General features: G+C 38.0%; 1 protein-coding gene across 1 annotated transcript in view; it reads right to left on the reverse strand.

The window, feature by feature from the left end:
* The window catches only part of LOC103145091 (fibulin-2), a 31,280-nt gene extending 17,570 nt beyond the window's left edge, over positions 1–13,710 (reverse strand). The window contains exons 1-4 of the mRNA XM_007562365.2: positions 13,617–13,710; positions 9,960–11,340; positions 1,455–1,569; positions 1,044–1,173 (exon numbers count right to left, since the gene is read on the reverse strand). Coding sequence (XP_007562427.1) covers positions 1,044–1,173; positions 1,455–1,569; positions 9,960–11,253 — 1,539 coding nt within the window. The 5' untranslated portion in view covers positions 11,254–11,340; positions 13,617–13,710. The remainder of the gene's footprint in view (positions 1–1,043; positions 1,174–1,454; positions 1,570–9,959; positions 11,341–13,616) is intronic.
* Positions 13,711–14,250: the final 540 nt, after the last annotated feature.

The following is a 14,250-nucleotide window of genomic DNA, read 5'->3' on the forward strand; positions in this document are numbered from 1 at the left end:
TTTTTTTTTTTTTTTTTTTTTTTTTTTTTTTGATGGTTGTTGAAAGAAACTGATCACAGGTACACTGCACATGATGATCTCAGTAACACATTTGACTTCCTGAACAAGTTCTCTAATGTCACAGTATTAGAGCTAAGAAACAAAACCATTAATCTCCACTTTAAATATTCAGCTGACATGGAGCTGGAGTTTGGGGAAGCGACTGTCCAATGTATTCATATATATATATAAACCTAAAGTACATCTTTCCAAATGTGGACATTTCATTAAAGCTTTACCTGACAATCCCTGTCCAAAAGACAAGTGATGAGTGATCATCCTCTAAGCATAAAATAGTTAAAAATAGACGCAGATCTGGAACAGGAAAACCTGAGTCATTTGACTCTGGCACTGGACTTCAGAGATCTTGTCAAAAACTTTGCTGTGAAACAAGTCCAGAAAAGTAGGCATCTTTTCAAGGTTTGTTGAGTCATCACTGAAAAAGTTTGGTATTATTGGTTAGAATACTTTCAAAGCTGTAGTGTTGCCTGATCTCTCATTTCTAGGAACATTATTGATTTGTAGGCATGTTCTGTTCATGTTCTGAAGGACTTGACATTTATTTTCTTTACAAAGTAGTAAAAAAACTGAGCTTAAGTTTTGATACATTTACTTCCACTAGTAAAAGAGTAATAAATGCTGTGTTAGGGCTTGTTCATGCCGCTTAATAAAAGTATGTCCATTCAAGGACTGTATTTTATGATGCAGAGAACATATTCTGATTTGAAACCCTAATTTATAATTTTGCATTACCAGAAACCATTTTAGGGTAATTTGTAGTTTTTGACAAACAGCTTAATAAATATGGCATCGATAAGCTGAATAGTATGAGGTGATGAGGTACATCAAGAAACGTTAGACGAGTGGGTTCGGGAATGTTGATAATTACATTGAACATACTACTGACACAGAGGTTATAATTACATACTTTATTACTTTAGGGAAGTACGTTATTATGGGATTTGTTGAGACTTTTGCCCTGGTACCTGCTCCTGGATACTTGCCTTGTAGGAATCCGTCCCACATTTACTGCTGGCGTCCTCTCTACAGAAGCTTCCTCCTCTGGCCGCCTCAATTCCCGCCAAGCACTGGCGTTCTTTCAGAGAGCCGAGACAGCACTGCTGTTGGGCGGTCCTGACAGAGAGAGGGTGCACATGAAAAACGACTGCGGCCGTTGCTAGACTGCAACCGTGGCCATCCGGGGGCAGAAACTGTCCTCACGAGCTGAATGAGTTGTGGCTTCGAGTTTCCAGAAGTTTAATTATGAGGAGCTTGAAAGCCAGCTAAATAATAAAAGCAAAACTAAATTTGAAACGACTGGTGTAGTAATGCAATACGTCTGTAAGGCACATTTTTTTCCCATTATATCACCTTGTTTCCAGGTTCAGTGCTTCTACGTTACATAATGAGCTCACCAGCAAATGGTGCGCCTATCATCTGTGGGTGGCTTCATGTTGCTGCAGTGGCCATTAGCCGAAGCCCATTTCTCCCCGGTCTCACAGCAGGTCTTCACCAGCTCTTTGACAGACACTGTAAATGAAACACAAACAGCTTCATTTAAGTCTTTCAGTGCACCGAGTGATCAGTGTGCATGGTCCCTTTTAAAATTCTTGTCAGTTTGTCCCGTATGTTGCTGAGCAAAAGGCAATTTTCCACTCTGGTGGACAAAAAGATTTATTCTATTCTAGTATATCCAATTAGGGGAGAGAAATTTGTTTACACTGTGAAGTTAGAGTTAAAGTTTACCATCTTAAGTCTCAGTGCGTGAGAAGCTGCAAAATTTGATTAGTGATATTATCAATACGACCGCATCTAATGTGTTCTGCAATGTTGTTACATAGAGATGTTCTTATTTGGAAGACTGAACAAAGAGAACTCCAAGTGTAGCGTGTGTGTTTTTTTTTTCTTCTGCACATTATTTCAAAGCAATGCACAGATCAAAACCTTTATCATCCAACTTCTCGGGTAAAATGCACAAATATGTTGTCATTTGATACCAGGGGATTTAAGGATTTAGTCTCTGTGCGACTATGTGACACACAACCAATGTCACTCAAATCCACAAAAAAAAAAAAGGTATGTCTGTTGGATTTGTTCACATGGTGGCAATAAATTATTTACCAAACAGCATTTCATTTCAGATGAAATGTTTCTCTTCAAATCCCAGAGAAAGGAGAGAACACAAACCTTAAATTCAAGGCAGTCTGCTGGTGTTGGAGGTAATTTCTCTGGAGTTGAGAATGAGCCAATGAATAGCCCAACCAACTGTGCTGTTGGGAATTATGCTGCAAAACTAAAAGAAAAGGGGAAAAAAGGCAGCTCTCTGACTCTCTTAAGGCTTTAATTGGACTCATAGGCTGTTCTGATGGTCTGTTGCAAAACAAGTTTCAAACGAGGGCACAGGTGACAGGGTAATATATACTGACTGTGAAAGATCTGTAAAACGCTTTAAATAAATTAATCTTCCATACTTTACCGCTTAAGTAATCTATCAATTCCTGTTTCCCTGAAGCACAAATGGGATGTGTCACATGGCCCCATTTCTCTTAAGCAATCTCCAAAATGAGAGAGAGAACACAGAAAATGTGTGGCGACCTTTTAAAGTCAGGTAATGCCTAAAATATATAACTACTTCCTTGAACCGGATTGTGTCTACACAGGATTAATTACAAAGTTTAAAACATTTGGAAATGTGAGAGAGGATCTATAATGATGCGGGCTTTTTGTCCCTTTGGGAATATAAAAAAAGAATAAAGAAAAAAATCTTGATAATGGGAAGTTATTATGCCGTTTAAAAGGGTAATGATCTAAAATACAGCCTAGAGCTCCGTTACATCCACTGATTTCTAGAAACTGACTATAGAGAGCTTTTTTCTTCTGTTCTGTTTGATTGCAGGTGTGCTGGGAAACCTTGATGCACAGCTGAAACCATTAACTCCTTCTCAGTGGACCGCCACTGGTATTAAGGTGGTGGCAATAAACTGTTCGACAACCACCAGTAAAATCAAAGAAGAAAAAAATTGAAGAAGTTGACTGCAGAAAAGTTTCAGTCATCCAGTGTCACACCCCTTGCCGACTTAACCAGGGAGATTAGGCATTGTACTTTTGGTGTTTTTATAAATAAAAAGTATCATTTTCAGTCAGGATGGGTTTTTCTTCTTCTTCTTCTTCTTGTTCTTTTGGCCTTAGAGACCCTACAGTGTATTGCTTTTTAAGTTATGTGTGAAATCCTGACCTGAAAGTTAAATCACTTTTATGCTGAGCTAGTTTTTGTTCAGACGTTTTAGGTTGTTGGTTGCTGGATTTATTTTATGCATTCTGTTACATCTCCTAGACGTTCATTTGAAAAGTTGTAAAAAGCACAGAAAAACTTTTAGGGTAAACTAAGGTGAGTATAAGAGAAGATCCAGGTTTACTACATACAACTATATAGATAGTGTACATTTTTAAAGGTTAGAACTTCATTGATTTTATGTATTCAAATTAAAGATTTGCTTATACAACTGCTGCAAGATTTTTTTAAGACAATGTGCGTCAATAACTCAGGATACAGTTGGACTGACTCAAGCATCAGTTTAGTGTGTGTTTTTTTTTTCTCATCTACTTCCTTTGACTGAAATTGTCTCTTTGTAAAGCAACAAAATCAGACCAAAGCAATTCCACAGACCAGTGCAAGTGACTGGTGCAATGTGCTTAATTTAAAGACTCAGAAAGGAGAAAATGTAAACCTGGTGGGCCACCGCGGCTCTTTGATACACAACTACAGCGTCTGAGGAAGCGGCGCAGTTAAACAAGTCCCTTTGAACCTGTGTGGAAGTATATTTATTAAAAGACAGCAAACATAATCATTTGCCATCATTCTTCTGCTTCCTTTTCATTTTCTCCTGAAGGAGTCGGCGATCACAACACACATTTTCCCCAGGTGTTCACACTGAATGGGGCATGAGGTTCCAATATATGTCAGATGTTTTTGAAGGATTATGCTTCCACAGAACAGCAACTGTGAAAGAAAAACTTTTTCAACCGCACTATGACGAATCTTTCAGCTGCTCTTTCTCCTTGACAGCACTTATAATTATACCTGAATCCAGCTGTGCAACAATTAAACACTGATTTATTGTGCTTTAACAAAAGAGATACCGAATTACAGTATGCTCTTAACATGTCTTTTATCTGTTCTGTAGCCTTCCATTAGCTCTTCATTAGACAGACAAGAACACCAGATGCTTTGCTTTTTTCATGTTAGTCCCAAACTGGTGAGATCATTCACATCGAAAATGTTGAACAATCAAAAATAAACAACTCAAAGAATGTCCATTTAGCATATATCAAAGGTATATCTAAAAAAAAAATTAAATTCTTAAAATGTTAAGTATTTCGTCACTTGTTTCACAAAGGGAATTCTTTATATATGGAATCATAACACAAAGTGAAATATTTCAAGCTTTTATTTCTTGTTATTTTGTGATGATTTATAGATCACAGATAGTAAAAATAAATAAATAAATACAAAAATTCTGTGTCTCAGATTTAGACCACTAAAAAAGTGAAATATTGGAAACTCATTGTGTCACACCCTAATCAGCTAATTAACTCAAAACACCTGCGATGGTTGCCTGAGCCTATGCATGTCCAGATGTCCAGAAGACAGTCATCCGGAGGGGAAGCAGTCATGGATGTTAACAGAGTACTGTATCCAAGCATATTCATAGACAGTTGAGTGCAAGGAAAAATGTGGTAGGAAAAGATGCACCAGCAACAGGGAGAACCGCAACCTTGAGAGGATTATCAAGCAAAATCCATTCAAGAATTTGGGGGAACTTCACCAGGAGTGGACTGAGGAAACAGTCCCATCTCAAACTCACTACATGGATAAATCCTAAATGGGCTACTAGCATTTTACCTGAATTAAAGAGAAGAAGAACTGGACTGTTGCTCAGTGGACACTTTTTGCAAAGTTGATCTTAGGAACAAAAGTGATTATTGCATTCTTTTTCTGTGTTGCCAAAAGTGGTCCCACATCACTTTAACTCATTAAAAATATATTTTTCTGTTTACACCCCTGCAGAGTGCCCAGCTTTAAGTCAGTGTTGTTACAAAGAGACTGACTCAGTGACTCAAAAATATTATTTTGTCATGGAAACGATGACTTATGGCTCTAAAATCTATTTTTCCTTCAAACCCACAGCATCAAAATAGTCACTTGTCAAGGCTTATCATTCATAGTATGTTAATTTTTTTCTGAACCGCTTGCTCTAGTTTCCAAAGGACGCTGCACGTTTCCAGGACACACCCAAACCAAGATCAATATTTAGCGTTGTAACATCTGCTTCCTCTGCATGCCTCCATCAAAAGCATTTTCCACTCTCGTAAATTGAGCACTGGTTCTCGCTGTTTTATTACGCCATTTATATTTCGGCAGCTGTTTGTAAGCCAGAATACAGGAAACCTGCTCGAGTATTGCCAAGGGAAATCCATCCAACTCTTGATTTTAGAGTAGACCAATATATAAATAAACATGTCTGTCCTAAACGAGAAGCTTTCAACTTCAAAAAGCTATTTTTCACGTAAGAAATTATTGCATCAGATTAGGGTGAATTAAACAACTTTATGTGAAAGAGTTTGGCTGCTGTAAATGTGGTCAGGAAAACTGGACGCTCAGATTGCATGTCCTCAAACATCTAGCAAAATAAAAGTGTTTTTCATTAGAAGTAGGCATTTATCGTATTGTGATAAATTTCCTGTCATGACAAAAAGTTTTGATGTATGTATACAACTGGTGTCCTACAGTCAGATGCATATTAAAAATAGTTATGTTTTTCAATAGCATTATCAGCTATATATATAAGCCATATAGTAAATGTAAAAAAGAAGTAAAAAAAACTTTCCTATCATCCCTTTAATCATTATCATAGTAGTACCACAAAATATTGTGATAAAAAGTTTAAGTCATACCTATTTTCCATATGTATAAATGCAGATGAGTTCAAGACGCAGACTGGGCTCTCGTTTAATGCGGCTGTCTTTTATGGCCAATTTTCTTCACATGGAGCAGTGTGTGTGCTTTAATTTAAAAACACCAGGAAAAGGTGCATTGGGAAAAGAACCACGTTGAGGACGAGAGACACTTCTAAAATTACTGCAAATGACCTGGAAGGCACCCCAGATAAACCAGCTATCATCTTCAAACCAAATCTGAAAGCAGTCGAAACGACCTCTTCCACAGCCGGTTCTGGAATTCACCCCACTCTTTCATCATAAAGAAAATTATACATCGACTCGGCCCGCTGCCGCACGCAGCATGTCGTGACAGTTTTGCTGATCAAAACAAGCGCCTCCTCAGTTTGTTTCAACTCGACCTAGACGATCTTTAATGTGTTACTGGTGCATTTTATCCATTCCCCCCTTCCTCCAAGTCCGAAACAGTTCTAAGTTGAGATCAGCATAATAGGTTGTGTTTCCTAATGTCTGGAAAGGGGTGGATGTGTGCTTCAGATGAGGTTATTATTACTAAGAAGATTAGGAAAGCAGCGGTCTCATGGGAGATGGGCAATCATGGACTCGATAGGGAACAGGGAGTATAACCTGGCAATCAACCGATAACAGAGATATCATTCATCACATGGGAATTATGCCGCTCTCAGGTAAAACCCCCACCACAAAGAAATCCTAACCCAGATGAGTTTAGCATTAGAACTCCTAAACAATCTCCCTTTTTGTACACAAACTGCGAAGCAGCGCATGAGTTTTAGTTATAGACTAAACAAAACTATGATTCTAACTTGCACTGTGCCCCACGGGAAAAGAAGCCCACTCCTGTTTGGAATAAAATGCCATGCGCTTGTTATTTGTACTTTCTCTTTTCCTGTCCAAATAACTTTGGCATCCTGTGCTAATAGCAGTGATAACATGCATTACCCAAGGCCTTTATCAGTGGGGATTTTCCCGTTTGTGTTTTGACATGTCACCATACTGGAAATCTGACTTCAGTGTAGTGCAGTGAAGCCTACGTGTTAATTGCTGACCAGCACATTTCAAATCTGGGAAAAAAAAAAAAAAAAACTACCTTGAAATTTAGGTCAAACTCTCTGTGAAACTATAATTTCTTTATATGAATAGATTAAGTTAATCCAAGAGGATTTAAGGACAATGTGGGAAACCTTTGATGACAACTGTATAACAGAAAAAAAGAGCGTTAATAAATCTATACTTTATGGGCTCACGTGCATTTCTGTGCAATGGAAAGCTTTTAGTTACCTTTAACAATGTCCTATGCATACTATGCATATATATAGGTGAAAGGTGTTGAAAAAACATAACTATCTTGACAGGTCTCAATGTAAATTATAGCTCTGTAGAGTATTTGTACTGTGTACTTACTGTCAAGGTGGAACAAGACAGCTTAGACAGACAGAACATTGTTATACCATAAAATGTGGTAAATGTAACAAGTATTATACATGATGTCATTATTTGACACCATCACACAAAGTTACAGCTACAACAGATACAGAATTTGATACCATTATTCTTGCCCCTTAAAGTGTTTTTACATTTATCACATTACAACTACTCTGCTAAAAAACTAGTCTCTTGTTCTACGCTTTGCTTCTTACTGAGGTTCTGGACCCTTAGCTATTGGGATAGATTGTTTGCTGGAGGAATGGAGTCTGTCAAGGTTTTACATTTTACCCAGTTGCTAACATTTGGCAGTGACATACGTATTGCATCAGTTCAATGCTAAGAAGCTTACCGGAAGTTGGCTGCGCTGTAAACAACCATTCCCCACCGTGAAGAGAGAGGTGCCGAGCCGAAGGAGACACCTGCTAATGTTGATTCAATATTTGGAAATGTGACCAGCATGGACTGTATGACTTATTCCACTTCTTCTGCTGCCATTGCTAAAACTAAAATCACATATAGGCAGACTACAATTCTAAAGCCATGCCAAACATATACGTCATCGTTCACATCTTTTCCTTCGGCTCACTTATTGGCCCGGTTGAAATTTTGCCATAGAAATCGAGTTCAATGGGAGAAATCCCTGAAGGAGCACATAAAGGAGATGAGAATCAAGTAGAATTGCGTAGCATTAATCAAAAAATAACCAAAAGGATCATGGGAACTCTAAAAGAACTGCAGAAATCTACGGCTCAGGTGGATGAATCAGCTGACATGAAAATGTCATTCATGCACTACCAAAATCTAGCATTTATGGAAAAGTGGCAAAAAAAATCTGAAAGAAGTTCCTTTTGTACTTTAATATAAAATGCACATCACATTTTATAGATTCACATTTTGAAAAATGTGTACTATGCATTTTGGATTTATAGCAGGACTCCACAAATTAAATGGCTTCTAAAATCAAAGTTACTCAAGATACGTTTTGCAGTGTCAGAATCACTCAGGCACCCTTTTTCAGATTTTTAACTGTAACAAAATTTAAAACCATGTGGCCTTTTCCTTCCTTTTGTGCTACTTGGGATACTCCATAACATATCACCCCAATTAACCTTTGTCATTGTAACAAGACAAAAGGTGTAAACTGCTTAAAAGGAATGAATACGTTTCTAAGATATTGTAAAAGCACTCTATGATTAAACATCTTTAGAGCCACATTTTTTACAACCAGTCACTTTAAATTACCTGCTTTTGTAAAACTGGACTATTCCAACACATTTTCTTTTTAACGAGACATTTTTCACCACCCTTTTCAGAGTGCGACATCAGTTGATTAAGGTTGGTGGCAATTCGTTCTAGTATTGGCTGAGGTTTTTACTTTAATTGGGCCGGTGCAACACCTCGATCCTTTCTTAGAAAGTCTGTTGAGCTTTTTCTTTTACTTTTCAAGGAATGTATTCCTCTTTCATTAATCTTTTGGCCAACATTCAGCTGTCAAGACAGTTGGCACACATTTGGCTGACTGTGTGACAACAAGCTATTCAGATTCTGTGGAAGCAGATCCAGCCCAACTCACCAGACCTCTGTGACTGTATCTATCAGCTGGTACTCTGCTGCACATGCCAAAATGCATTTTGGACAAGTTTCACCATTTCCATGGCCAAGTTCATCACACAACTTGGACTATTAGCAAACTTCTTTAATTCTTTTCCATAGTAATATTTTCAATCGTCTTTTAAGGTTTTGGGAAATTACCTCATAGCCTTTTCAATTGATGAGCTGCAGCACTAAAACCAATTCTGGTGTTTCTCCTAACTGATATTGCTTTAATGAAACACCTAAACATCCAGACCAGTAAACTGACAGAGAGGTGAGTTAAATGTGTGATTCTCAGCATATTCTCCTTCATGCTGCAGAGGAGCATGATGTTTCTAAAAAAAAATGTGTGGAGTTGAATTTTGATGTGTTAAATATACACACATGCACACAACAGACTTTTCTCTATGTTATATTGTTATTTTATATTTTTTTCAAAAAGGTATCCCTTATCTTTTGCACACCCTGGCACTTATTTTATCATCAGTTTTCATAATAAGGATAATAATCTCAAGAACAACTTAAGCATAATAACACTATCAGTGAAGAAATGTACTGGAAATAACACTCCCATCAGTTTCTTCGAAAAAAAAAAACAACACACAATAACATAAAAATAAAAGCTTAATATTACTTGCTATTTACAAGCCTTTGGAGACAGGTTTTTCTGTTTCAAGATGTTCTAAATATTATCCTTTGAGAGGACAATGTATCAATACCAACTTAGTATTGCTATAAAAATCAGTTTAAATTAAGTACAGTACTGCTTCCTGTCTATCAATGCACTGCAATCTCAGCCTTCTTTATTTTATTAATGGAATCATGTAAATGAAAAATGAAAGGTTTTCTATAAATACAGCTATATACATATAAAGCAGTACTAATGCATATTTACTAAAATGAATATAACGGGTCAGAGTTACCTTCTGTGTCTTCCTCCACATCCTGTGAGTGGTAGTTGTCGAGGGTGTGAGATTGTCTTTGAGGCTCTTCTCTCATCCTAACTGGAGCTCTGCTGGTGGGACTAAACTGAACTGTGGGGTAGAGACTGTGTTCTTGTTTGCTAAGCTGGGAGTTGTGCTCCATTGATGCTTTTGCCTCTTTAGACAAAAGCATCAAAGCATCTATTCTGCCAGCCTGGCTGGTTTCACCATGATGTCTAGTGTGGCCTCGACGACTGGGTTTCTGTTCACCAAAGGGTCCTTTATTTCTGCGTGTGTTATGTTTCATGGGTCTTCCTTCAGTTTCCTGCTTTGACCTCTGGTTGTCTGTGGAAACTACCTGAGTGGCCGTACTTGTTGTCGATGGTAGTGAATTGCTTTGAGATCCTGTAGTGGTTGAATCCAAGACTCGCATCGGGTCTTTCTCACTGCTCCTCACTGGGCTTCGAGGTTTTTCAGCCAGGTCATTTCCTCTGACATCATGAGACGTGAAGGTTGCAGAGCTTGACTCTGGGTGAGTTGAAGGAACTGTAGCAGCACCCTGCGACTTGGCCAGATTTTGAATAGTGGAAGACGTCGGTTCTGCCAGTATATAGTCATAGTCTTCTAAGCCAAAACTGGGTGGGTCCTTCTTATAAAGTGGGAGAGCGTTTGCCAGCCCAACCTTGGAAAATAAGCTTGTTGATTGAGTGTCATGACCTCTGCTAATGTCTCTCAGGTGGCTGTTATTTTCAGTAGTTGTTGCCCACGTGGGGTTATTAACACCACGGAGGTCACAGCCTGGGATTGGAGAGCATGTTAACATGCCCCCTCCATCTGGACAGTGGCAAACCTGGCACTTGTCTAACTCAAAGGAGTGTCCTGCCTCATACGTCCTGCTGCCATGGGCACAGCCGACACGCCCACATACTGGACACCCATCTGCAGGTTGTAAAACATCAATGCAGTTGGGGGAAATTTCAGGACACACAATGTACAGGCAGCTTATGTTCCCTCCTCCCTGGGGACACAGGCATTTGGTGCTTCCAAAATCCACAAAATAGGATTCCCCTTCCGGTATCTTCCCGTCTTTGAAGCCTTTTTGCTTGCAGTCGTAGTACTGGTACCCCTCGCAGGTGCAACCTCTTTGTGTACATTTGGGACAACAGGCACCATCCTCTAAAACTGATTCGATGCAGTTCTGCAGGATAGGACAGGTCACGCCTGTGCAGTCTTTCTGGCTTAGAGCGACATCCACAGACATTATCAACAAATAAATATATAACCTTGTTTGCATTTTGCTTAAAAATGACAAAAAGTGTCTGCAAATGTCTTTTCAAGGCAGACTTTTCCTTGGATGGAAAAGAATGTGGCGTCTTGAAGCCTGTGAAAAACAAACAGTGATAAATGATTTCATAACTGTACAAATATCATTTTTAAAATGGCTGGATACAAATTTTTGCCCCATTATTGTACAGGAACTGTTGGTAATGCTGGTATTAATTCAACGTAAAATTCTGTCTGCTTTGATTTGATCAGCAGCCAAATGCACACTTTCCATCCCTACTGTTTTGACACCCCGGGGAGGAAGGCTGTGTTTTATATTTAACTGCTCATGGAAATTTGGCTGGTGGTATAGTTTACCCAAGGAAAAAGTACAGTAATGACCCAACAAGCACTTTGAATTGCCTTGTTGCTGAAAATGTGCTATATAAATAAAATTACCTTACCAACAAGAATGTCAAATGGATGATAAATGACAAAATCTCTCCATCGTACTCTGCGTCATAAAAATACAGTATTTAATATTTTGTAATGGGAATAAATAACCCGGCTTCATACAGCTGTGTTAAAAACTGAAATGTAATAGCTTCTGACAAATATATTGAGAATGTTGTTTTCAGTTAACAGTGAACAGTATTGACAATTGTTATTGACACCTTTGGAAACAATGTGTAAAAAGTTATGTTAACAGATTTTCTTTATAATAAACTGGAAGTGTTCAAATAAATGTATATTTGGCTCTGAAATCCAGAAAATCTAGCCTTCGATTTCAGCAGTTGTATGCTGCTGAATGGATTGGACATGCAGAAAAATCCAACAATAAGAAACAATAAGAAAACTGAAGTAATTCTGCAGAAGTAAATTGTTTTTTTTGTCTTGAAATTGCATTTCAAAAGTGTATTAAAGCCTACAGAAAAGTAAACACAGGCCCACAGTACTACAGCTCCTACACTTTACTTAACAGAGATGATTATGTTCTTTTCCACACATTCACTCCAGACCCAGCTGAAGGAGTTGTTGCTCAAAATATGAGTTAACATCCCAGCAGTGTCTAGCAAACTACACGTTTTCTTTTGTAATCATGGGACATAAAAGAGTTTTGCCTTACATTCCTCAAAATCTAAGAGTTGGCATTTAGAGCTCATTTAATTGTTGCTATAGATACTTGTTGACTCCAAGAAGCTATTCTCTGCTGCTGTTTCCTATGGGCGATCTCTATCATTTTCTACATGAGAAATGCTCTAGTTATAGGAGTTACTATTGGAGCTATTAACACTGCACCAGCAATTGTGTTCTTAATATGAAATACAGAAATATGATCATTTCAGAGGGAGATTATTTTACTGTAATAGAAATCATCTTCCACTTTTTGGATTTTTGCACAACTTTACCAGCGGTTCAATAAAATGCAACTGAAGAAGCACATCAGACCAAATTTCTACATTAAATTAATTTCTGTAGCTGTACAATAGCTATAAATGCAGTTGATCAGTTTTGCACATAAGCAGAAAAATAAAAGCAACACAAACTTCTGGTAATTTGTTGTGTTATGTGAAGAACAGTTCTTGTACGTCAGTTAATATTAAATCAAAAAGCAATTTTTCAAATGACTTCAAATTTAAATATGCCATAAATATATTTGAAAGTCATTGAATTAAAGTGCATAAATTCTTAGATATTTTGCCACACAACTGTATAAAATGCACTGCAGCATTCATTTAAGGAATCAATGACTTCTTTGTGCAGAAGGTACAAAATCATTTTACCAGATCCTCTTGCCCTAAGCCTCTACTCCAACAGTACTGACCTCAGCTTTAAAAACAAAGTCCAACCGCTAACCGTGTGGCTGCAATGATCTAAATGAGTGACAGAAAACATGCCAGAGCAAAAGGACACATGAGGAAATCTAGTTTCAGCATTTCACTCATAGAGGATCTAAAAGTGTCTTTTTGTGCTAGAACCAAGGGGGGAGAAAAAAAAAACATTTTGGGTTGCTGATGTTCAAGAAAGAAATTCAAACAGGCTGCAAAAAATCCTGTGACATACATAAACACAAAACACAGTTTCAGCGCAATCCATACAGTACACGCAAAAAGGTCCATGCTCATATATGTGACAGCTTATGAAAAGGGAACTTTTTCTCTCCTTTGCACGTGAAACACACTGCAGTTAATTTCAGTTTCCAAGCTTAGAGGTGGTTTCAATATATGGAGACCAGATGACATCAATTCACTCAGACTGCTCCGGCACTCTCATTATCCATGAATTAGCGCACCCGTTAAAACCAAGCAACTCTATCCCCTCGTTATATGGACATCAAAAATACTGACTGTTTGATGCTCTTTGACATTCATAGTTCTTATATTCGTTGCTTACCTCGCCTCTCTGATCCTTCGGTGCAGCGGTGCTTCTGAGTTAAACCTGTGCGTAAAGTTTATGTCCCAAATCTGACTCCGGAGGCTGGGAGCGCCTCTCCTCTCGTGGAGGGCGGGGCGAAGGACAATTTAGAGAAACATTCTTAACTTTTTTTTTTTCTCTGCCTCTCTTTGTAGGCTCAGAAGTTTTTCCAAGACGCAACAAATGACTCCACGAAGGTGTGTCAGTGAAAAATTGTGAACGTCTCCTCAGTTTGATTCGCAGGTTTATTGTTACCTTATCTGTGAGAAGATGGCGCGAATCCAACGATCATATCAATTTATAGTCGTTTCATTGCATGTTGAATAGCCTATAACGAAACAAGGCGGTCTTTCTCTGGGATCATATGTGGGAAAATTATTAAATTGAAAGAGCAATTTAACTTTATAAAGAAAACGTTTGTTTTTTATTTTAAAAAAAAAAGAGAAAAAAATAATGAAGCATTTATTCTGTTTATGGATGCTGAATTCACTGTGGACATTGAGAAACGCCAGTTTGATGGAACTATAGGGAGGTCTTATCCAGTGCAGACTGATTGTAACCTCTCAGAGTTCACAGTCAGTTCAGAATCCAGACAAGTGGCAGTGCCTGTTGT

Source organism: Poecilia formosa, unplaced genomic scaffold (genome assembly GCF_000485575.1).
Source record: "Poecilia formosa unplaced genomic scaffold, Poecilia_formosa-5.1.2 Scaffold135, whole genome shotgun sequence".
Lineage (NCBI taxonomy): Eukaryota > Metazoa > Chordata > Actinopteri > Cyprinodontiformes > Poeciliidae > Poecilia > Poecilia formosa.